At 51.8% G+C, this 23,291-nt stretch overlaps 9 protein-coding genes across 9 annotated transcripts; 6 read left to right on the plus strand and 3 right to left on the minus strand.

The window, feature by feature from the left end:
• The first annotated feature begins 307 nt into the window (after positions 1 to 307).
• Positions 308 to 2,495, plus strand: HMPREF1120_08341 (tRNA-dihydrouridine synthase 1). Its single transcript, XM_009162589.1, has 2 exons — positions 308 to 653; positions 720 to 2,495. The coding sequence occupies exons 1-2, from the start codon at positions 453 to 455 to the stop codon at positions 2,217 to 2,219; spliced, it is 1,701 nt and encodes a 566-aa protein (XP_009160837.1). The 5' UTR covers positions 308 to 452; the 3' UTR covers positions 2,220 to 2,495.
• Positions 2,004 to 5,196, minus strand: HMPREF1120_08342 (uncharacterized protein). Its single transcript, XM_009162590.1, has one exon. The coding sequence runs from the start codon at positions 4,344 to 4,346 to the stop codon at positions 2,466 to 2,468; it is 1,881 nt and encodes a 626-aa protein (XP_009160838.1). The 5' UTR covers positions 4,347 to 5,196; the 3' UTR covers positions 2,004 to 2,465.
• Positions 5,197 to 5,497: 301 nt separating this feature from the next.
• HMPREF1120_08343 (uncharacterized protein) lies at positions 5,498 to 7,572 on the plus strand (the record flags this gene model as incomplete). The annotated part of the gene is made up of 2 exons (XM_009162591.1): positions 5,498 to 5,531; positions 5,705 to 7,572. The coding sequence occupies 2 exons, from the start codon at positions 5,498 to 5,500 to the stop codon at positions 7,570 to 7,572; spliced, it is 1,902 nt and encodes a 633-aa protein (XP_009160839.1).
• A 1,612-nt stretch (positions 7,573 to 9,184) lies between these two features.
• HMPREF1120_08344 (uncharacterized protein) lies at positions 9,185 to 9,709 on the plus strand (the record flags this gene model as incomplete). The annotated part of the gene is made up of 1 exon (XM_009162592.1): positions 9,185 to 9,709. The coding sequence occupies one exon, from the start codon at positions 9,185 to 9,187 to the stop codon at positions 9,707 to 9,709; it is 525 nt and encodes a 174-aa protein (XP_009160840.1).
• A 704-nt stretch (positions 9,710 to 10,413) lies between these two features.
• On the minus strand, positions 10,414 to 14,273 carry HMPREF1120_08345 (uncharacterized protein). Its single transcript, XM_009162593.1, has 2 exons — positions 11,646 to 14,273; positions 10,414 to 11,594 (listed from the first exon to the last, which is right to left on the minus strand). Exons 1-2 carry the CDS (start codon positions 13,648 to 13,650, stop codon positions 10,534 to 10,536), a joined length of 3,066 nt encoding a protein of 1,021 aa, XP_009160841.1. The 5' UTR covers positions 13,651 to 14,273; the 3' UTR covers positions 10,414 to 10,533.
• Positions 14,274 to 14,408: 135 nt separating this feature from the next.
• Positions 14,409 to 15,674, plus strand: HMPREF1120_08346 (26S proteasome non-ATPase regulatory subunit 9). Its single transcript, XM_009162594.1, has one exon. The coding sequence runs from the start codon at positions 14,550 to 14,552 to the stop codon at positions 15,258 to 15,260; it is 711 nt and encodes a 236-aa protein (XP_009160842.1). The 5' UTR covers positions 14,409 to 14,549; the 3' UTR covers positions 15,261 to 15,674.
• A 209-nt stretch (positions 15,675 to 15,883) lies between these two features.
• Positions 15,884 to 17,507, plus strand: HMPREF1120_08347 (GTP-binding nuclear protein GSP1/Ran). The gene is made up of 4 exons (XM_009162595.1): positions 15,884 to 16,231; positions 16,327 to 16,419; positions 16,473 to 16,626; positions 16,682 to 17,507. The coding sequence occupies exons 1-4, from the start codon at positions 16,163 to 16,165 to the stop codon at positions 17,017 to 17,019; spliced, it is 654 nt and encodes a 217-aa protein (XP_009160843.1). The 5' UTR covers positions 15,884 to 16,162; the 3' UTR covers positions 17,020 to 17,507.
• HMPREF1120_08348 (1-alkyl-2-acetylglycerophosphocholine esterase) lies at positions 17,490 to 20,164 on the minus strand. Its single transcript, XM_009162596.1, has one exon. The coding sequence runs from the start codon at positions 19,919 to 19,921 to the stop codon at positions 18,116 to 18,118; it is 1,806 nt and encodes a 601-aa protein (XP_009160844.1). The 5' UTR covers positions 19,922 to 20,164; the 3' UTR covers positions 17,490 to 18,115.
• Positions 20,165 to 21,151: 987 nt separating this feature from the next.
• On the plus strand, positions 21,152 to 23,126 carry HMPREF1120_08349 (uncharacterized protein). Its single transcript, XM_009162597.1, has one exon. The coding sequence runs from the start codon at positions 21,559 to 21,561 to the stop codon at positions 22,924 to 22,926; it is 1,368 nt and encodes a 455-aa protein (XP_009160845.1). The 5' UTR covers positions 21,152 to 21,558; the 3' UTR covers positions 22,927 to 23,126.
• Positions 23,127 to 23,291: the final 165 nt, after the last annotated feature.

Here is a 23,291-nt window from a genome sequence, read left to right on the forward strand (position 1 = left end):
ACTCCAGGCCGAGTATCAGCTCGTTAAGATGGCCATACATAAGAACCAACATTCGATTCAATAATGTCGAGCCTGACACAACGGTGTATGTGATGAGGGACAACCATGGCTTGTGATATCACGATGGCGGGTTGAGGTGTACAATACTGAATATTCAAGTTGTAAATTGCAGTTGTACATAGTACTCACTGATCACTCCAAACGTTGGAAAGTCTTATCACACCCTTATCGATAAGCTGGATGAGTAAGCCAGAGACAACGCCGCCCACGTGCGATAAGAACAATTTTCCCGCGTGAACGACTCTCAAAGAAATATTTCCGCTAAAGTACTGGCATCTGGTTGACCGCGTGTAAACCTCGCCCTTCAATCCAGTATTCGTGGGCATTTGGAGCAATCCAAGCGACATGAAGACTCAATAACACCCGTCTCCTGCGCACCTGTGACTGCATATATGTCCAGAGGGATTGTAAAGTGGGTCACAACGACTTTCAGGCAACTGCAACAGCAAATACAGCCTTCGCGAATCATGGCGGAGGCCTCCAATGTTGGCGCAAGCCCGGCGCCTCCCGTGAAGCTCACAGGCCGAGCATTTTACGAAAGCATCGGCAGCCCTAAAATGATTGTGGCTCCGATGGTCGACCGATCAGAATTCGTCCGTCGTACCTCCCTCCTTCTCCGCGGTTGTTGCTCCGAAATCACATATTGACTGGCGCTTCAGGCATGGAGACTCTTGACCCGATCGTACCTGGACGAAGAACGATCGAAGTCCTTGTTGGCATACACCCCGATGTTCCATGCCCGAATGTTCAGCGAAACACAGCGGTTCCGCGAAGAGTTCTTCCAACCCACGAGAAGCGGATTGGCCTCGAAAGAGAAGTCCACATCGCCTCCCTGGCGAGACGGCAACCCGGCCCTTGACAGACCTTTGTTCGTGCAATTCTGTGCAAACAAGCCCGAAGAACTACTAGACGCGGCGCAGTACGTCGCTCCATACTGCGATGCCGTGGATCTCAACCTCGGGTGCCCCCAAGGAATCGCTAAGGCAGGACATTACGGTGCGTTCCTTCAAAAGGACTGGGACACCATCTACAAGTTGATCAACACGCTGCACAAAGACCTGTCCGTTCCCGTGACGGCCAAAATGAGGATCTTGGAAACACGGGAGAAGACGCTCGAGTACGCCAAGATGATCCTGTCGGCCGGCGCGAGCATCCTGACTGTTCACGGACGGCGACGTGAGCAGAAGGGCCATTACACGGGACTCGCGGATTGGTCGGTGATCAGATACCTACGGGACAATTTGCCGCCTGAGACGGTCATATTTGCGAATGGCAACATCCTGAATGCTGACGACATCGATGCCTGTCTAGCAGCAACCGGCGCCGACGGCGTCATGTCCGCTGAAGGAAACCTTTCGGATCCGACCATATTCGCAAAGCCCCCTAAAGAGTACAACCCGCGGGAATATTGGTATGGACCAGACGGCAAAGGTGGATACCGGGTAGACGCTGTTTTCAGACGCTACCTGGACATAATCTACAAATACTGCCTGGAGAAAGATCCTCCAACCCGCCAGCCATTATATATTCCTGGCGATCCCGAACCTGAAGTCGATCCCAAGTTGTCCGAGCGCCCCGATCAGGCGCAGGAAGACGAACCTCGCCGGAACAAGAAGCGGAAACGCAATGACCACGGCAAACCGAATCCCAATTTGAAACCCATGCAAGGCCATTTATTCTCCCTGCTCAGGCATCTGCTGGCCAAACACACGGACATTCGAGACGTGTTGGCGCGTGTGACGGTGGGGGATCTTGCGACGTTCGAGCGCATCCTTAGCATGGTTGAAGCAGCGGTGCGGAAGGGCCTACAAGAAGAAGCGGCCGCGGCCGAACGTGCGGCGAGCCAGCCAGGAGAAGATGCGTCACCCGCAGTAGGAGCAGACGTTCCTGAGGCTGAATTGACGCCCAAACAGAAGACAGAGGCAAAGTACAAGCGACCATGGTGGGTTTGTCAACCATACATTCGGTTACTACCGGAGGAAGCTATCAAAAATGGATCACTGCATCTTAGCAAGAAAGCGATGGCCAAAATGGCTCTAGAAAAAAAGACCGAAACAACAGGTGACCCTATCCAGAGAACCGACAGCTCAGTCACCGTGCCAAACACCTCCGAACCTACCTCCGGTGACCTGCCCAAACCCGCATTGGTATGTGGCTGAACAAGGCAAGGCACCACATAGAAACAACATTCCACAACAACAGAAACCATATATATGCTCGAAAGAACAGGACTCCGATCCTGCGGCTTGTAATAACATTTTCTTGCGTCTTACCTTATGTGTACACCAGCAGAACAAGCACTTACCATGGTATTAATTAGTATTAGTTCCTCCACGCGACCTGCGCGTTTATCGAATTCCCAATGACACATGCTGAATTAGCCGTCAGATCCTGGCACCCACTTCTTATTGCTCTGCGTCCTCGTCCTCGGTCGCGTCGTCGGCGGCGGCGGCGGCGGCGTTGTTCGTCTTCTTGGTCTTGGACGTGCCATTCTTCCTGTTGTTCTCGGCTCTTTCCTTCTTCTCAAAGTACTTTTCATCCCTCGCGGCGCGGAAGTCCCTAATGATATCCTCATTTCGGTTCCTCTGGGTCATGAGGGCGGCTGCCTTGCGGGCTCTCCGTGGCTCGTCGGCCCCTTTGGGAGTTTTGCCTTCGAACCTTTGGTTGAACCGGTCTGCCCACTCCTGCTTTTCCTGCTTGGACATGCTGAATCCGTCGATGATTTCGTCGCGGGTCTTGCCAGTCGCGTTCATGCGGTCCAGCACCTTCTCCTCGTTCAATTCGTACAGAAATTCATTTTCCGCATCGGTCCACGGCTGATGTCCCTGTCGTTTCAGCAACTGGGTGTCTCTGCGAAGGTTTTGACGCCGGAATTGGTTCAGCTTGCCTACATGGTCTTTGTTGTTCCAGTCAAAGGGGCCAATCAACTTACCCCTATCCTGGCGGACGCCTTTGAAGAGATCCATGCGGACGTTAGAACCCCAGTCGAATTTGTTGACGAAACGGTGGTTCTCATACTTTCCCTTCTCGATTCTCTCCTGCATGAGCTTGTACTTGTTTGGCTGGCCAACCTTGGCGGTGGCGAGGTCTTCGTTGATCTCGATCCCAGGCTGTCTCTTGGCGTCGCTTCTGATCAGCCTCTGACCTTCCGCGTCGCTGTCATCATCATCGTCATCGTCCGAACCGGAATCTGGTTCGTCCTCGTCGGGTTCGAACGTGGATCGATCGGGAGCCCATTCATTATCCATAGCCGGCGCTTTCCACATGTCGTCGGCAGGTGGTTTCACATACCTCCCGTTTTCGCACTGTCGAAGACCAACTCGGAACGTCTTCTCATTCTTCTTCTGCTTCGGCTTGTTCTGCCATGGAGCATTGGGGTCAGGCTCAATTCCAGCGCTGAACCAGCTTGAAATCGCGTCCACAACGTTCCAATCAAACGCCTCCAGATGCTCGCGCAACGAAACCCAATCGGAGCGACCAGTGGCGTCGATCAGCAGGGCCAGACGTTCGTCTCGCTGCAGGATTTGCTGTTTCTTGTCCTTGTCCGTGTCCTGGGGGCTGGAACGAATCGGGAGTCTCATGTGATCGTACGAATTATTGAGGCGGTTTCTCATGCCCCAAGTACCCTTCTTTGTTCTCAAGACGGCATCGGTCGACCAACCATTCATGACAAGGAGGAGGATGGCCTCTGGCGGACTTAGATCATAGTTGGGGTACAGTGCTTTCAACGCACGTCTCAACGTGTATGCCAGTCGGCGCCGCTGCTCTTCGTTGTTCATCTTGAAGCGCCCCTTGTACACGGGCTTCTCGTCCTCGCTCTCGTCCGATGCCGTGGTAAATGAATCACCCGACGCTCTCCGCTGAGTCGGACTGGGCACGGGTGTATTGGACGTGGATGAATTGATCACGATTGGATTGGACGCGGTTGGTGCCACCACGAGTGGATTGAAGAGAGCATGTCGATGCGCGCGGAAGTTGGCCACGGCAAGATTGACGTCCCAGTTCGCAGCCTCGAGAAAATGGTCCAACACATGATCCGGTGCTGCTTCGGGGAGCAAGGCTTGCACCATGGCAGCTCGGAGCAAGTCATCTATATCATTGACACCTGCCGTTGGGTCAGTCGCCGTTGCAGTTGCAGGCGGGGTAGAAGGCGCAGCAGGTGAAAGGTCCATGGGGGTATTGCTCATAGGGGGAGTGTCCGCAGGGGGAGTGCCGCCTGTGGGATACCGGCCACTGTCACCGTCATCGGAATCGGCTCGGCGGCGTTTCTGTCCGGCTGCAGCCATTGTATGTATATATATGTAGTAAGAATAAAGATTTGCTCAATGTGAAGCACGCCTTTGGGAAGTGGTGTATCGATCAGTAGTGTACCAGACACTGCTGTGTAGTTGAAGGAAAGACGAGAAAGTGAGTAATTTTTTTCGAGTTATGCTGGGTCCGTAACCTGTTGGTCAAGTACTTCTCCAGGAAGTACTAGTAGTGGGATGAACACAAAAACAGCCAGGCAGGAGTTGAAGGTCGATATGGGAGATATATAGACCATGGGTCTTTAGGAAGCAGGCTCGATTTTCGAAGCACAATGAGGCGTGTCGACAAAGAACACTCGACCACCGAGCCATCTTGAACGACCTATTTTGAGGAGCCGAACAATGGTCCCATCGAGGACGAGTCTTTGAGTAATGCTTTGTTCCATATTTGGCCGTGACTTTGGCCGAATGGAAGTCATCCATCGACGCTCGGTGCCATTGTATGCTTTGAGGTTGTAATCTGTGCTCAAAGGAGTAGGCATTCTTTTTGTTCTTTCTCCCTCCAGCACCGACACACGGTGGCTTCCAGGTACAACGCCATAATGCAGGACATCGATCACCGCTCCAATTGTCCCCTTGGAATAAAATTTTGGGTAGCATCACAAGTTTGCAGAGATTAGAAGAGCCATGTGGAAGGGACAATGAGTCCAATTATCGGGTAGGATCTGACGTCCACGTGGTATCCATTGTACTCGAGTCGCTCAGGATCCTAAGCGCACGTGGCCGAGCCCGGCATCTCCTGCAGATATGGAAGTAGAAATCTACATATTAACTGAGTGACCTGAACGCATTTGATACCTATGTATAGGAGTTCTTAAGATGTCACAAGCAAACCAGCCTGGGACCAGAGGGTGATCGGAGCAATGTCTTGGCAAGCTGCAGGTGCGGGTCACGCTTCTGCCAGGACGAGGCTGAGTGTCATGTCACGTGCGCAGCCTTGCGTGGGCTTTGTCATCCACGTGAGTTCGTGTCCTCCTCGACGCGTGTTTCAAAGTTACGTGTTTGGGACTTGTTCAATTGAACATGAAGATGGCAGCCGGATAATGACCATCCCTGACAAACACACTGCGGCTCATGGTGAAACATAGAGGAGAGGCTGCAGCGCAATACTTAGCCATTGAGCAGAAGCCATGGGAGATATAATACATCATGTTATTGCAAACAGTGAGTACTCTCTCGGCCTTTCTTTGCCCATCAAACGAAGCGAAGAATATGCGCCATACTTGCGAGCTCTCGTTCAGAAGCCTGGTTGCCCTCCGAGACATAGGCCCCAAGCACAAGTCAGACTTCGGTTTGAACGCCAATGCCGAGATCTTGCTAACACAGCGACCGTAAAGCCCTGCAGAGGCCGGTCCTCTCCCCGGACGGCAAATTCCTGGCCGTGATCGCCGCAGACGACAGGATTTATTTGATTAATCTGCTCGAGGCCGTCAATGGCCACCAATACATCACAGCACCCGAACTACCTAAATCTACACGAGCATTCCTGAAAGAATGCAATATCCTGCGCTGGTCACCAGAAACCCTGGTCGTTTTAGATGAGGCCGAGGATGTCCGGCCCAAGAGCTCATCACAGTGCGAATCTGAATCGACTTGGATCTTGCTTTCCAACGGCAGCCGCTTGGTCGTTCTGAGTACCAACCTCCCCAGCCCGAGCACCTCCTCCGACAGAGGCACGACCGTCGGGGATCCAGCGAGCCGCAAGTCAGACATCCTGGCGGACTATGATCTTGGAAGCCAGTATGGCAAACTCAGCTTTGCCGAGTTTGTCTTGAACCACAGACATGTCTTGATTATGTTTGAGTTTGGGACTACCGCCGCGATACTCAACCTGACGAAACCGCAGCGGGAGGAAATCCCACACGTCAAGTTCAATGACTCCAGGAGTTTTGCCGCGGCGCCCGATACACGATACTTTGCCTTGCTCCGAAGAGACAAAAGCCAGGACAAAGTTACCGTCTTCGAGCTGAAGGACGACAATAGCATAACCTATAAGTCGTTTGATACCAACACTCTCGACGCTCAAAGTCTCACTTGGTGTCCTGCGGGACGCCCGATCCTTGCGATATGCGAGTCACCAGCTTATGGGGCCAAGGTGTGCTTCTACACGATCCAAGGACATGCACTAACACAACTGGATATCTCCAGAGCCGCATTACCCCGCAACACTGAAGTTATCGGTGGGACCCCGCCGGTAGACATGGAAGGTGTCGGTGCAACGTTCTGGAAGTGGACGAAGGCCGACGATAAATCATTGCGGACAATTCAGGTTGCCGCAGATGGAGAGGGGCGTGTGGTCGTCCGCATGCTCACCACAGGCATGGCTTTTGAGATACTGGGGGCCTTCGCTCATCCTGAGCTGATCGATGGGTCAAGGACGGCCGTATGGCAAGAGAGCCCCCATTCGAGAGGAGCACTGCCTGAGCCGATGGCGAAGTTTACCCGGCACGCAGGCACCTTCGAAGCTTTACAACCCCAGCCACAACCAAAGACCACACAAACGAGAGAGGAGCAGGCACAGAAAGAGAAAGAAACTCAAAATCAAGTCGAACTTGTAACAATCAATTCGGACCAGACCATGGCGGCCACAAAACTACGATCTTCACCTCGTACACTCTACTTATGGAGACTTGGACGGGGAAGGTCCCATCATCCGCACACAGTACTAGTTTTCAACCACGCAGTTCGCCAGGCCCTGTGGCACCCGTGGCTCTCGAGCGTTCTTCTGATCGTTACAATGCGCAAGACTCCTCATATCTATGCATGGTACTCAAAGGAGTGTGCACCGATCAGTGGCCAAATCCCACTAGACATGAATACTCGTCCCTCGACACATCTATCGGCCACGTGGTTGCCGCAGTGCGCTCGCAAGGCTGATGACGACAGCGGGGCCTCCAGCACAGGCAGCGAGCGTTGTCCTTTCCTCGTCTCATCATCCGCAGCATTCCAGGTGGGACATGTGTCGGTAAAAGAAGGACAGCTTGCGTTTGAGAGCATTTTCCTTCTGGATGCGGTCACCCGACGCGATTCACTCGAAACGTATCCCTTTCCAGAGAGCGAAGACAATTCAGACATGGTCATCGACACACCAAGTCGTCCTAGCAGAGTACCGAACAACGCAGCACGATTCGGTGACCCGGAGCAACCTCCGATCATGGAGCAGCACAGCTCAGTGGAAGCGCAAACGACATACTTACGCTGGTGAGCCATGGATAAGGCTTTTGTGATACGTTGGAGGTGTCACGTTGACACTACAGGCCCGGGAAGCGGTAACCACGCAATCGGGATGCAGAGATCGGGGAACCAAGACGAAAAGAAATTCTGCATCAATGCTAGTGAGCATCGGCCGTCCTCTATCGCAATTTATCGAGCCAAGTCGCCTCGAATCAAGTCAAATTTGGAACGACGATTCGACAGTTCAGATCCAGAGAATCCGAAATCAAGGACCGAAGACCTGCCAAAGGTAAACATCCATCACGGTAACGAAGTAATGAGCCTAATAATCACGAAAGAGGCGACAGAGTAGTATGCCAACAACAAGGCAGGAGATATAAAACAACCAGTTGATACCCTTCCGCAGCATGAGACCACGACGATTCCATCCAGCAAAAAGGCAGAAACATATAAAGGACCATTTCAGCAATATTTACGAGTCACCGCTATCACTTCTGTTATGGCCACAGAACAAACCACAGTAGCACCGGAAGAGACATGGTTCAACGTTCTGCTAAACCCTCGAACAACACTTTTTTCTCAATATTCCTGGCGGCTAACACGATTCGCCGAACTGGAAGAGACACCTGCCATCTACTGTACAGCTTTTGTTGAATGGCACATATGCCCTGTTCGATTGCACGTTCAAGATGTCACGCTACATTTGTGACATTCAGCCGCAGCAATATCACACCTTTCAACCGGGTCAGCATCCGCAAGAACTGCAACTTGTATTCGCAAACGCTCTGCGAGTGTGCTCACTCACACCTTGAAAGTGTCCATGCATAGCTTGCATGGCTGAAACATGAGTGGTCGCCATGGTCCGGCCCTGAATTTCGTTCCTGGTGGTCAACACCCCCACAGAAACCGCTGGCAATTGGCGAGACAGCCGAAGGCAAGCTACCGCATGTGGCCTGTTTCGAAGCTCAAAGCTTGTACAGCTTAAGATTGCGCCTGGCCTCCGTCACTGTCAGAAGAACAGCTTAGTAATGTTTACCGAGTGATATGACTGGCTCTTTCGACCACAGCCCTGCAGTGAGCCTGATCCACCCAATTTCCACGAGCCCCTGACCGGTGGGTCCAGATGCAGGAACCCGACGTCGAACGGCGCACGAGGCTGTCCCGGCTTTCCTACAACCTCCTGCAACAACCAAACGACCAACAAGGAGCCTGATCCTGTTGGCCCATGGAATCACCCCATATTGATTGCCACTTGCTGACTGGTTCAAGCAGAAATACAACGATAATAATAACTTTTATGCCAGCCCTAGCCGGGTCATCCAGTTGAGCCAGTACAGTCTAGGATCCACCACTATCAGGCCTGCTACTTTCCCCGTTAATATATACACAAGTACCTACTTCGCTTCCTGGCGCGCGTCGTTTGTTTGCTGTTTTTCTTCCTTCTCACCTACTTTTACTCAGTATTCCATCAAGTGTGTCTATCCATTCCTTTCGATACTCGTGCGTTTGTCGAAGCACGTCCATTCGCTCTGCACCAAAACCTGTACAATTTCAAATCTCAGGCAGAATACTCCAAGCCACAACACTCCCCCTCATCAAATCAAACTATTGAAGAAACCTAAACAAACGACAATCACATCATCATGAAATCATTCATCGCCATCCCCGCGCTCTTCGCCGCGACCGCGCTCGCAGGCTCCGGTTCAGAATGGGCATTCACATGGACCTTTTCCGACGCCCACAGCACATGGACATCATGCAGCTACGCACACTCGAACGCAACCGCCACTGGTCCCGCCGCGACTACCAGCATTGCCTCACACACCGGCACAGCGTCCGAATGGACCTCAGCCACCTCGTACACGGCGCCATATAGCTCAGGCTCGTCGACCTGGGGCATCCCGACCACCGTCTCCTACGACGTCGGTCAAGGCTGGACCAGCATGATTCCAGCTCCCACGTCGTCCGCCGCCGGCGAAAAGACATCTGAGAACGTCAAGGCCACCACTGCCGCTACTACTACTGCTACTGCTGCCGGTGGTAATGCTGCTGCCAAGACGAGCGCTTCTCCGTCCCATTATACCGGTGCCGCGGCGCCCATCAGAGGATCCGCCAACATGGCTGGCGTGGGTGCCGTTGCCCTCGCTGGATTGGCATTGGTGCTGTAATGGCTGAAAATCAATCATTTTCAATTATTAGAGCATGCATACATACATGTGGAATGTTGGACAGTTTCCAATTGCGGATATATCGTTTACTTATACCTTTTTTTTTCTCGCCTACTTCGATATGGTTCAACTGGTGCTTTGTTTGGAACCCATAATTTCTGTGTCACGAATGATACTAGTGTGCTACCTTCTGTCAGTCCCGCCGGGCTGACTCAAAGCATCCTCCTCACTACTAGAACGTGAGCTGTCATATTCCAAGCCTCTCCTGGCCGTTGGGAAAGAATACAGGCGGTGCCAGCCCACAAATGCCCTTGAGCATCAAGCCTCTCACTGGACCTGCGGTGAAGACTAACGATCTAAACCCGCGCTGGCCATTTTATATCTTGTCGAATTGTGGTAGCAAGAGTCGGATAAGACTGTCCCTTTTTTGGGCTTCTTGGTCTGGTTAGATGCTATCTGGATGTTAATTTTTTCCGCTCTTGAGTATTTGGCATGTCGTGACCTAAACGTCAAGACAGGCCCGCTGTCGCCAACACAGCCTTACCTTCAGTGATGGAACCGCTGATGCATAGCAAGTCCATGGCAAGGTTCAGCAGAACGCCGAGGGGCAACTAAAGCAAGTCCGCCTTCGACGATTTATGGATTGAGCTGAGTACGACTAGTAGTAAAACCGCATATTAGCTAGGCACGAATGAGTGCAAGGCTCAACTCAATATCAGGCATAATAACCATGCTTATTCTTATGGTTCGTCTCCCAAAGATAATACTGCTCAGAGTGATGGACAATGACTAATAAACATACCGCCTAGACTTCGCGGCCACGACTATCTACTCGAATACAGCATGTGTCGCAGACCTTCAGCCGATAAACCTCTCAAAATTCCAAGCGGATTGCTCCAGCGCTTCTTGCGACCGGTCAAGCCGTCCTCGACTATTTCTTGCTTTTCCTCGCAACCCTTCTCTTCAGCGTAGAAGATTTCTGCTGGATCGTCGGGTCTCAAGGCCGACACAACTTCTCTCTGGCCGCGTTTGCTCTTGGTCCCGCTCCTTGTGATGCCGTTTCCAGTATGAGAAAAGGACAAGCGCTTTGTGCCATGGTTATTTCCGATCATGCGACTGATCAGACTGTCCATTGTATCAAGTTCTGGCACGTCATGCGACTTCTTCCTCACCGGTATACACTCGTCCAGACTTTCCTTACGTACCTCGAAGACAGGGGTAGAATGCTTTGTGCGACTTCGCCGGCTCTCCGGCAACCCGTCGTACGATTTCCGACTGGATAGTGACAGACTACCAGAACGTCTCGAGAACGGGGCATGGATCGATGCCAGACTCAATTTTCGTACCAACGTCCCTGCTGAGGCTCGGATGATCTGGCCACCACGAGACCCGATCATTCCTGGAAATGGCAGTTTATCCTTGGTCCACACGTCGCTCAGCGTTGCTTCAAGTCTTGCTCTCTCGGATCTTTTCGGCGACAATACCACTATCCGATTCGATGTCAAATGGGACTGGGATCTGTTCATCGCCGACGCCGTTGGCTGTCGGAACTCATGAAAATCATGCGGGTTGTGCGTGTTTCGTATGATCACCTGGCAAATACTGGCTCGATTGCCAACTGTCGCTGCTCTCTGCACCGATGGGTTCCTGGAAAGATCGGGGGCTTGCACACTGTACACGGCCCCAGTAGATCTAAGATCAAGACCAATGCTGCCGGGTATCTCACGCAAACATTCTGTTGTTCGCTTGACAGTAGTAATTTGCATGTATCTCTTCCAAACTTCCTCCTCTGTAGAAGAGCATGCGCTGAATATGAATTCATGCAGGTGGCCATTGATTTCGAAGCAGGCCTTCCACGTGTACAAAGCAGAATGGCACTGAAGACCTGCTCGCCATCAGTCTCTCACAAAACACGGCGCCGGGAGGCGTCACTTACCTCGTCCATCGCTGGACGATTCAACCTTTAGTTCTGACAGATGAATAAAGGCGACCACTTCGAACCGTGAACTGGCGCCTGCAGGTAATGCAACCACGAGGCTACTATCGAACAATATGCAAAGGGCATAAGATCCATCTACTCTGCTGCGGGTTTGCCAAGTGACGTGCAAGACGCCACAAAGCCGAATATTGCCCAAGGCGCGGAACTGTTCGACTTTCAAGGTTACCCTCCCATAGTCGAGCCTTGCCTGAAGTGACCACCGCCGTTGAACTTGGGCCCGTGCTTCAAAATTGTCCGTCGCGTGGTTGACGGTTTGCACCACTTCCCTCAGACAAAGCAGAGTTGATCGCACTTCGCTGTGAGCACTGGGACAATCCGCAGCAGGTGTTTGCTTCAGCAGATCATCGAGAAGCAGGGGATACTTGGTCATACGTTGTATAGGTTTGATCAATAGATCCCCAACCGTGAGGCCCTTCTTCTCGTTCTGGTGCTTACGCGCCAGGGCGGTCAGGGACCTGGCCAAGGACTCGATCCCTGCTTCATAGCCTGAGCACATAGTTGGCACCTGTCTCTGAAGCTCATGAGCAATTAGACTATGGTTGGCGCAGTATTCCTCATATACGAGGAAGTCATTTAAAAACTCTTTGAATATAGCGGCAATGTCAGAGACATCGCCCGGATCTGCACATCCCAGATACGCTCGACTGCGGGTCGCATCCAAGGAGTCGACAGAGCTGCGTGTTTGCCGATGGTCTCGGCTAAATCTGACTGCAACATTGGACCCCAAGCTTCGCCAAAGTCTGTGCTGTCTGGGGGACCCGAGGTGTCGGCAGGAAACTGTGTCTGCCCACTTGCGTGCTGCAGCCTGGAATGCAGCCTGATGCAATCGTTCCAGAAGGCTTTCGTGCAGGTGGAGAAGGTCATGAACGTTCCGCAGAATGGACGTCCGTAGGCGACTTGACGTCGTCACCGTGCTGGCAAGCAGAGTGGAGTAAAGATAGATGAGAGCTTTCAGGTCTGCGACATAGCTTTCTTCAGTGGCCATGAGTTCGGCAAGGATTTGTCTTCGTTTCATGCCTCTCCGAAACGCGGCTTCGTCTATCGATGAGGTGGTGGCAGGTCGGTCACTATCGGTCGACAGGCGCCCGAGAGAGCCGAACATCCCATAGCTGTCGGTCGACCGGGCGAAGCGTGATGAATAAGGAGCGACGGTAAAGCTAGCGTTACTCAAACTTGCTGTCTTCATTGTATGCACGAAAGCAGATGAGGCAGTGGAATGTCGCTGTTTGTGGCAAGGTAGAAAGGTCTCCACAGCCTCCGGCAGGGTTTCCGAAGTGTGGATTGGGAGTTCTAAACCTTTGTAGCAATGTTGCTGAGATGTGTATTCCAGTTGATTGCTGCATGACCGTCTACCGTCCACTGGCTGATCCGTTCTCCTGTCTTGGTTCTTTCCCACCACCAACGGAGTTGACCCGGCCAGTACGGTTAGAGCCCTGTCCTGCACCGAAAGCGGTGATCGTGCCTGAGTATGCAATCTTGCCGTCCCTTTCTCTTCATTGGGCAGTTCAATCAACAGCCGGCGAGCCTTGACTGCAGTAGAAGACAATTTCGGCGTCGAGTTTAGACCCGAGGACTTCGACGGGATGGGAGAATCGAAGGGGAGATTTGCACTCGAGCCAGTGCTCTGTAAACGTCCATCTCGATTAGCTGCTCGTCTACTCGATGTTTTTGGCAAACATGCAGTCGCCAGGCGGGATGATGGGATGACCTCGGCGCTGGCTACTTGTGGGTGCCAATTCTCGTTGTTTGGTGTCGGTGCGATCGACAGAACAGAAGATGATGATGTCTGGTAGTCCTGGTGGATGAAGAAAGGCCTCAATGAAGCAGAAGGATTGGGTGGCGCGCCAGAGCAACCGGAGCCGGAGCCGTGAAGATTCGAATTTGCCTGAAAATGACCGCTGAACGGACTCGTAACAAGATAGGGTAACACTTGGGTAGCCATGTTTAACCGATGGAGGGAAAGTCAAGGTCGGAATAGATAGGGACAGCAACGATGCAATTGAAAATGAAAGCCAAGGGTCAAAATCCCGACCGGGATGACCAAACGACCAAAGCCGAAAGACGTTCCAAAAGTTGAGCGATAGAGCATGGCAACAGTGATAATGCAAGAGAACTCAAATCAAGCAGACGGGGGGCAGACTCGGAGTGATTTACAATTGAAGCTGGCGGAAGGAAGGGAAAAGCCGCGATGGCCGATCTCAGGCAAGCGCAGACCTCTCGAGCAGCATTGTGATATAGCTACCGTTTGGGCAGATTTGGATTTCGCTGCGTTGGAAATCTCCGAAATGAAAGCCATCCACGCGTCAAAAAGCGCGTTGTATAGATCCAACGAGACAGAACGTCATGACAACGAAATTGTCTTGTGAAACATGGGCGTGGAAGCCACCAACTTGAAGGATTGGCAGGCAGAAACGAAGGCACACCATCCTGAACATGACTTTTCGAAGTGCTTCAGAGAGGTATACTTGAGCATTGCTATCCTGTTGCAGCACCAAATATGTAGTGATAGCCAGAGAGCATGGCGATGATGCAGGGTCTGAAGAAGAGAGGGATGCTGTAGAGCTGTCGGTGGTTTTGCCGACGTTGTCAATATGCCGTGTCAGGCTGGCGTTCAAGTTGGCGAGGCTGCCGGATCAACATCGGAGAACCTGATCCTGATCCCAACCCCGCATCGCATGCTGACTAAACATCTCCAGTCGCCGTTCGCCTCCCGTCATTACTGGCTCCGGCATCGTAGGTACCACGTCTTCATCCGTTGCCTGTGCCTGCGCCTGCGCCTGCCTGCACATTTCCATTAAACTTCAAGTTGGCAGAGGCTGGCATCATTCGACCTTGGTACAAATGACAATGGGACTTCCAATGGATCCGAATATTGCCGAAATTCACGTCCCGAGTGGACCAACATCCATTCATCAACCAGAGTCATTCGAAGGCCTTAGCTTACAACAACTGATCGCCCGAAAGGATAACGTCGAGGCAGAGTTGAAAGCACTAGGGGCAGTCTTAGACAGCCATGGCGTCAATATGAACACAAGTCTCACTACTTTCGACGGCTATCCTAGGTCAGACATAGACGTGGCACAAGTTCGAGTTACTAGAGCACGCATCATCGTCCTGCGCAATGACTGGAAGGCCCTGATGGACAGAATTGAGAAAGGCCTTCATGAACATCACGCTAAATATCAGGCATCAGAAGAATACAAAAATTCTCTTACCGCTCCCCATCCTGATTCGACTCCTGCAACGCAATATACCCCTACCGCTCCCGAAACACCTTTTGCGAAAGTCAACAGCGTCGAGCCTGGAAGTCCTGCGAATGAGGCCGGCCTCAAGCCTGGAGACTTGATACGAAGATTCGGAAATGTCATCTGGTCGAATCATGAAAGGCTGCGCAAGGTCGGGGAAATTGTAGGCCAGAATCTCGGTCGGCCCATTGTGGTCAAAGTTGCCCGAGGAACCGGTTCAGACGTGCAAGAGCTAGATCTGAGACTGACGCCGAGACAGAACTGGGGAGGTAGAGGCACACTGGGTTGTCATATTGTCCCAATCTGATATATGCTGTTGATGGCAGATCAACGCACCCCACTACATTATTTTGGACGAAACGGCCCTGTGCCGAAGTCAACATCGGAAAAAATGCTACTCCCTCTGCATAGTAGGAAGTGGCCAAGCCGATCCGCAAGAATAGGCTGCTCAAGGTTACAGCCTGGCCTAACAGATGCCCGAGAACATCATGCTTGGACCAGTAGTGATGAATTTGTCCATGTCACTGTTCTGGGCTAGGCATTCCCAAAAGGACTCTCACAGGAGGGCATGATCCGAGCAGACTTGAGCACAAGCAGGATGCACGCCAGAGGACATGACGAGGAATGACATGGAGACAGGCACTTTGTACGATGCTGTACCAATAATATTGCTAATTCGACATCTTATAACCATAGGATGTATTTGAGTATCTACTGTGTATAGACTCTAGGTCCTGTAGGCCTGTGTATACACAGCCGTAGAGTACAGTGAGGCGGTTATGCAGTTGTACGTTGTACTGCTAGTAGTAGCAGCGGTCGAAGACTCTGGAAACGCACCGCATATGAAGCGCGTGCACGTGATTCTGCTGGACGCCGTGAGACGGCCAGTGCGTCACTGCTGCCTCCCGACTTCACGCTCTGTTGCCGTCAACCTGCACTGCGGTTGAGCCACCGCCGCCCAATCTTTGGGTCCCCAGCAAACAGAGTCTTGGCACATGCGACTTCCTGGAAAACAATCTTTCCGCCTCTTCATCTGCGCAGCCTTTGCTTCACAATCACTTTCCAACTCTACAAATCTGTCATTCTCCTTCATATCGGCGCCTTTCCCAAGCGTCTGACCATTGTGGTTTCGCTGAATCGCAAAATAGCGCAAGCCAACTCCTGTAACCTGTACCTTCGACCCATCACAACAACAAAACTACAGTCATTATGGCGGAAGCTGCTCAAAGCGTGCCCACCTTCAAGCTTGTCTTGGTCGGCGATGGTGGCACTGGAAAGGTACGGATATCACTCCCCGAGGCCCATCGGCTGTGGATCGCAATTCGGAAGGAAACTTTATATGACGAATCTGACTTTACTGACCATGTTGATAGACTACCTTCGTCAAGCGCCATTTGACAGGTGAATTCGAGAAGAAGTACATCGCTACTCTCGGTGTCGAAGTTCACCCTCTAGGTTTCTCTACCGTACGTTGACCCCCGACTGCGCTTGAGCCGAGCCATTCCTAACGCCATTCTAGAACCTTGGTCAGATCCAGTTCGACGTGTGGGATACCGCAGGTCAAGAGAAGTTCGGCGGTCTGAGAGATGGTTACTACATCAACGGCCAATGTGGTATCATCATGTTCGATGTTACTTCCAGAATCACCTACAAGAACGTCCCCAACTGGCACCGTATGTCACACCTAGCTCGTATTCGCTAATCTCCGTATTGACAAAGATTTTCCAGGTGATCTCGTCCGTGTCTGCGAAAACATTCCTATCGTTCTTTGCGGAAACAAGGTCGATGTCAAGGAGCGCAAGGTCAAGGCCAAGACCATCACATTCCACCGCAAGAAAAACCTCCAATACTATGACATTTCGGCCAAATCCAACTACAACTTCGAAAAACCTTTCCTCTGGCTCGCTCGAAAATTGGTCGGCAACCCTCAGCTCGAGTTCGTCGCTGCGCCAGCCCTTGCACCACCTGAGGTTCAGATCAACCAACAACTCCTCGACCAATACCAGAAGGAAATGACCGAGGCTGCGGCAATGCCCCTGCCAGACGAGGAAGACGCCGATTTGTAAACAAGTTTTGCGAATGGCTGAACTGCGTGCGCCCCCAGTTGAACTCTTCCAGGGGGTTGTGAAAGGGTTGATGATGGAATTGGTTAGCTGGACGAGAAGCGAGGAGCGATAGTGCAATTTCTCTTTCAATGATGGAGGGGCCATTGGAGGACGATTGTCACACTGAAGGCAGAGAACGGAGATTTGCGACAGGTTTTCCGTCTGCGCCCTTGCGACTAGCAGTGAAGACAATACATCATCCAAAAGCAAGCATTGAAGTGAGAACAATATGAGCGAACGAACGAACCAAGATTGTGCTTGTTTCACTGCAAGCCAAAAAGTCACGGCTCATGAAATGACCACGATACAGTCCTTTTTTCATCACTGTCCCATGGTACGCCTAGATTAGTACGATAGCATAGCGAGAATTGAGACCATTTCGCTACTAGAACTACTCGGCAGATATCCGAGAATTATACGAAAAGAATGTTATTGTCTTGATCTAGAGAGTCTCGGGCAAGTAATCTTGTTGCTAGCCAAGACGATAGATGTGACACCTAATGGGTGGTCAAGTATGAACATCGCAAAGGATCTGGATACAGTGGAAACAAGACTATAGACCTGAGAAGGCCGAAATTTGCATTCTACCAAGGGATGAAGAGCCTGGCCTTGACATCCAAAACCCTCTGCATTCCGACGCCGGCAGGACTGTCCCTATTGCGCCATGGCCCAGCGCTGTTCGTAAAGAATAAACCCCAAAAGCAACACTTCACTCTGAAATGAAAGACGCCCAAGAAAGGAAATGAAAATATGTACACGCTTTCAAGGAGCTGCTGAAACTCATATTCATTCCCCACGTCTCACATACCTAGGCATAACGATGCTTTTTGCCTCGATGTACAACACATATGCGCGCCGAAAGAACGCCCTACCTTCACCAGACTCATCACCCGCCGCTGAGTAATCATGCCATTTATTGTTCTCATTCTAAACCGTTTGTGTCATCAATGCTCCGAATGGCAGTGTGCCAGCACACATTTTATGCCATGCCGCAAAAAGACGCGTTGAAAATGGTCGACTCCAATTGTCCAGGCTAAGCCAAGCCAAGCTGATCAAATCAATGCACAAGTGGCACGGGGATGAACCGTTTTTCTGTACATCCATCGGTCAAGATGTCATCTTCCTCGTCCTTGTCATCCTTCTCTCCACCAACATCGGTAGTAGCAGCCGTCTTCTTGGCTTTCACTTTTGTGTTCTTTGTGGCATGTTGTTGTTTCTTGTACGGCTCGACGTCCAAACCGGAGCCGCGCATCATGCTCAGAATGGCCCGCACGTTCAGGGCGATGGTTTCTTCTGGATCCTCGGCTTTGGTGAGATACCGGACTAGCCGGGGGAAGAGCAGGCCGAAGTCGGATTGGGAAAGATGGGCACTCGAGGGGATCAGATACAGCTTTGGATACCAGGGGAGAGCGAGAGCGGTCTTGGAAGAAGACAAATCGGTCACAGAGTTATTGGAGGTGGATGGGATAGAGGTGGTAGAAGACGCAGGTGTGGAGCCCTCGCTGTTGACAACCGGCCCAGGCGACGAAGCCCGGCTAGGGACAGAGGACGAATCTGGCGTTGATGATGATGAGTCCGACTCAAGGTCAATATTATCGGGCGTGGAGGTTTCTGTTTTGCTTAAGGCGGTGGAGAATGCAGTGGTCTCAGTAAGTTCTTGCCGCTCTTCCTGTGAGTCTTGGTGGCTTGTACTCTGCTCCTCCAGCTTGGCCATCGCTGCTGCAGGGTCGGGCGATAAGGCGGCCCGCATGCGATTGAGCAGCTCGGTGTGGTTGTAGAACTCGGCTGTCACAATGGCGACCACGTTCGGAGCGGCCTTGTTGGTGTCCTCGGCTTTCCGATCGTAGCATGGTAGTGGCTTATCCCAAAGCCATTTTGTCTGCTCGGCTCGCAGAGGCATGGCCCACAGATCAAGCAATGCAATCGGTGACTCTGGAGTGATTTGGTCGACGAGATCACTGTTAGAAGATGGCTTGTACAACGGCCGCCAGTCGAGGTCGTTCTCATACGGCGTGCCTTTCAGCGAGGGCATGGATTGGTGGTAGTACACTGACTTGACGAACTGGACCATGGTACAGGCGCCGAAGGAGTGGCCTGCCCATGTTACCCGGCCAGGTCGCAGGTCGAGTTTGTCCTTCCATGATGGAGACTTTGACTGTGCAGTCGAGTTGTCCTGCTTATCCTCCACAGCGTAGTTTGTAAATGTTTTGTCTCCTGCATTCAAACTCTTCAACACAGTATATAATTGTTCCAGCTCCCACAACCGTATCCGTAGCTGAGCGTTTCGAGAGGTCAGAACCTCGTGCGTGGGAGTGTGTGGGTGCTTCTGGTAGTCGATCGAAGTTGTCGTGCCGTCCGCGGAGCGGATGAATGTGATCGGAGCACTGCCGTCCCTATGTTCTGGCGCCACACATACAATGCCGAAACTCGCAAGAGATGTACATATTGCGCTGTAGGTGTTGAGATTGCCTCCCAACCCATGCGAGAAAACAACCACCGGATACTGGGACGTTCGTTCTCGGGGAAGAAGCGGTGCGTCGCCCACGGCCGGCAGGTCGGTATAGTTCAGGAAGAAAGGAAAGCGTGCGAAAAAGAACGACAGTCTCGGGCTCGCTCCCAAGAAGGAGGCGTAGGCTTCACTCCATGCTCGTTGCGGATTCGGGAGCCAGGGGACAAAGCCCTTGGAGGATACTTCTGAGGTGGTCGGATAGAAGATTCGGAACTTGATGGTCGAGATTTGAGGGTCGGGCGATAGGGAAGGCGAAGAGATCTCTGAGATTGGGATTTCCCATTCTGTCGTTCCGACTTTATGCGGCCCCAATGGCTCGGGGAGCGTGGGGACTGGATTCAACGACGATATCATGACGCCACGTCAACGATGCCAGTTTGATGAGTGTCTACAGAAGAGAAGGAGACGGCGAAAGAGATTGCAATTTGCATCTATTAGTCTATACAGAGACGGTGACAGTAGGTGTGAAGAGAAGATACATGGGCGACAACCGCAGGCTTTTAGAAGAACATGTGAACAGACTCGGAAGCTAGAAGTGGCTGATGGCTCGCGTGCCCACCTTCGACTTTCTGCGCTGTGCTAGTTTTTTCCAACGGCGAGGCCGACGATATTCAGGGCAGTTGATGTCATTCCTGGACTTTAGTGCGGCTATAATGTTTTATCGCTGTGCGCAACTGGAACTAGCGCACTATCTCCACGTGACACGGGCCCTTTCACTGGCTGCCAAGTTTTTCGGCCGACGAAAAGCATGCGATCGAGATCGGTCATTTGAACTTGATTGGCCGTCACCTGGGATTTTTCGCGGCGATTCTGAGGGAAATACCACGTTGCACTGGTTGGCATGACGGATTGATGAACAAAATCAATGCTGGAAAAAATGCATGCCATGACACGGAAGCCCGGATCCCTCACAACCGAGGCACAACTGATTTCACGTGATGATTGCAAGTCCTACGCGTACGCAACTTCTAAAACCTGGACGTCTGCCAACTTGAAATTCTTCTTACTACTGGCATAAACGTGAATGGAGCGTACCGTGCCTAAACCTGCTCTTCTTCAAAATATGGCAAGTTTCTCTAGAATATCCCGACTCTGAAGTTCAGCGTTGAGGGCGTTGATAACCCTCTCCGTTGTTCTTCCTGTCCAGGCACCGAATATCCGACAATTGGACAGTGCAACACTGCCACTGACGCGCCACACGCGGCTCCAGCTCGAAGCCCCAACGCGGCGCGGTCCGTCGGTCAGTGCATGCGAGACATGGACACTCAGAGCCTCCACTGCTATCAATGTCAGAAACATCGTGGATACTGGGGATGAGACTATCTCGTCTACTATACAACTGTCTTCTATCTCTTTGCATTCTTGTCCGCAAATCATCGAGTATCGTGTTATTCTGCACCAGTTTCGCCCTTAGTATGCGCTCCGCAGCCGGCGCGTCAGTCTCGTCTGTCCGCCGAGAATTGGCGCGGATCCCCCGCGAAACAAACACCACCTGCAGCTCCAATGTCCAGCCGCAGCATTCAGAGCCCTCAACCGCCTATAAACATGTTGCTTTTCCTTTTACACGCTCCTCGACCGCGCAACGCCCGTGATATAGTACCGCTCAACAGCTTGGATGCCAGACAATTCCCGCCTTCAACATTTGCCGGCGTCCTGCTGTGCGGAAATGCCTCGATTATATCATTTCCCCCTCCCAGAAGGTAGGCTTTTGTAACTCCTCCCCTCTTCCACCCCGGATATTGTCTCGCTCTCAACAGACAAGCAACACCTTTTCCGTAATCATTTGGATCTCTATACTCTGAACAAACAGCGTCTACCATGCTCGTGCGGTAGCTGGACTTCCTACGTGTCCTTTCTGTTGTTATACTCTCTCCACTCTGGTGTTGTTTCATTGGGATATATGTGCTCTGCTGCATTGGTTTGCCACGAGCAGTTTAGCACGGCATTACAACAATATCTACAATCCGCTCGAAAAATGTTTCAGGCGAGACATGCCTTCAGACGCCTTTATCAGATTTTGGCGGACCGATCTTACTCGCGAGTGCTTCTTATCCTGCCTCCCCAAGGTTGACCAGCAATCTCTCCGACTGGTCTGCAAAGGCTTTGCCCATGATGTCGCCCCTGTCCTATTCCACCGACTCCAGATCCGTTTCACCGCCAACGTATTCTCACGAAGGGCACGGATGGCGGCGTTGGATCGTGTCGGCGGTTATGTGCGAACGCTTGCCTTCGTCATGCCGCACCACTCCGATACATTCTTACCGCCTCTACTGGTCCCAGGCACTTTAGAGGAAGTCAACTTCAACTATGAACCACACCTGGTCAATTCTCGACCGACATCCTCGTCTAGCTCTTCCTCCTTTTCATCTTCAAAATATGGGTCGTCGGAGATGAACGATCTCCTGGTTAAGCAGTATCCCCCTCTATTTCACGCCGCAACCGATATTGATACTTTCATCCGGGCTGTCTCTGCCATGTCGAATCTGCGTCACCTCCATGTCTCGTGCCCAGGTCAACCTGCGGGCCAGCGGTATCGAAAAGACATTGTCGACTATGCTATAATCTCACTAAGACTGGCTGTGGAAAATGCGAACCTCTCCAAGTTGGAAACGCTTACCCTAGCCCCCGTCCATCCGGCGGCGATACTCTACCTTCGGTCTCATCTAAGCATTGGAACAACGCCAGCATCGTCCCGAGTATGGAGGCGTATCAAAACACTGAATATTGAAATGGAGGGCTTTGAATATGGTCGCGATAAGCCTTCAGATCACCTCAAAATCCTGCACAGTTATCTGCAAACACTGCCATCCTTAGAACGGCTCAAGTTCCAATGGATAGGCACCAAAGGACCCTTTCCACTGGCGCTGCATCTCGAGCCTTGTGCTTCACAACCCAATGTGCTGGACTGCCCTAATGCCTGTCCCAAGACCAGCACCAAATCTCCGTTGAGGCCGTTAAAGTTCCGTCGCTTGAAGTGCATGGAATTACGCAACGCGACGCTGGACGCCAGCCAGGCGTCGGACTTCATTATGTCGCATTGGAAGGTGTTGCACGAGTTTCAATTCGAGCAATGTCATCTCAGATCGGGCACTTGGGATGATGCCCTCGCACCATTGACGCGCATCGTTGGAAACGAAAGCTGGAAGCAGAAGCAAGAGGAGGTTATGGACGTCCCAATCATGCTCAGCTCCAACGAGGAAAAGAAGACCACGGATTGTGTCGAGGAACGGCTGTGGGACGATATCTTCACTAGGCATAAGAGTTTCCAAACGCTCCGCAAAGTTGGCATGAGGACAAAAGAGGTGCTGCCTGAAAGGGTGAAGCGGCTCTTGAGAAGTGCCAGACTTGGGTGGCATTGAGCCTCATCATGCTAAATTTTCGACGTGAAGACAAAACACATGGCAGAGTGCTCTACAACGTTGTACCTCTACGTCCAGATAGTGGAGAAGCTGACCTTTAAATATACTGGCTGACGCGTCAGTGACATAGCAGCGCATCCCAAGCAACTTAACATTGAAGAAATCATTTTTGGAAAACATCCTTCAGTAGTGCAATAAAGATGGATGCACATAGATTTGCAAAGTGATGGTGCTACAATTGGTCATGAAACAAACCTTGTGATATTGTACCGTCTACAGCAAACCCATACTGTAGGGTGTCGCAGGATTTTGCGCGTAGAGCTACCGGGGGTTGTTCGAGCCTTGCCGATGCCCCCTGAAACGGG

Source organism: Exophiala dermatitidis (assembly GCF_000230625.1).
Source record: "Exophiala dermatitidis NIH/UT8656 unplaced genomic scaffold supercont1.7, whole genome shotgun sequence".
Lineage (NCBI taxonomy): Eukaryota > Fungi > Ascomycota > Eurotiomycetes > Chaetothyriales > Herpotrichiellaceae > Exophiala > Exophiala dermatitidis.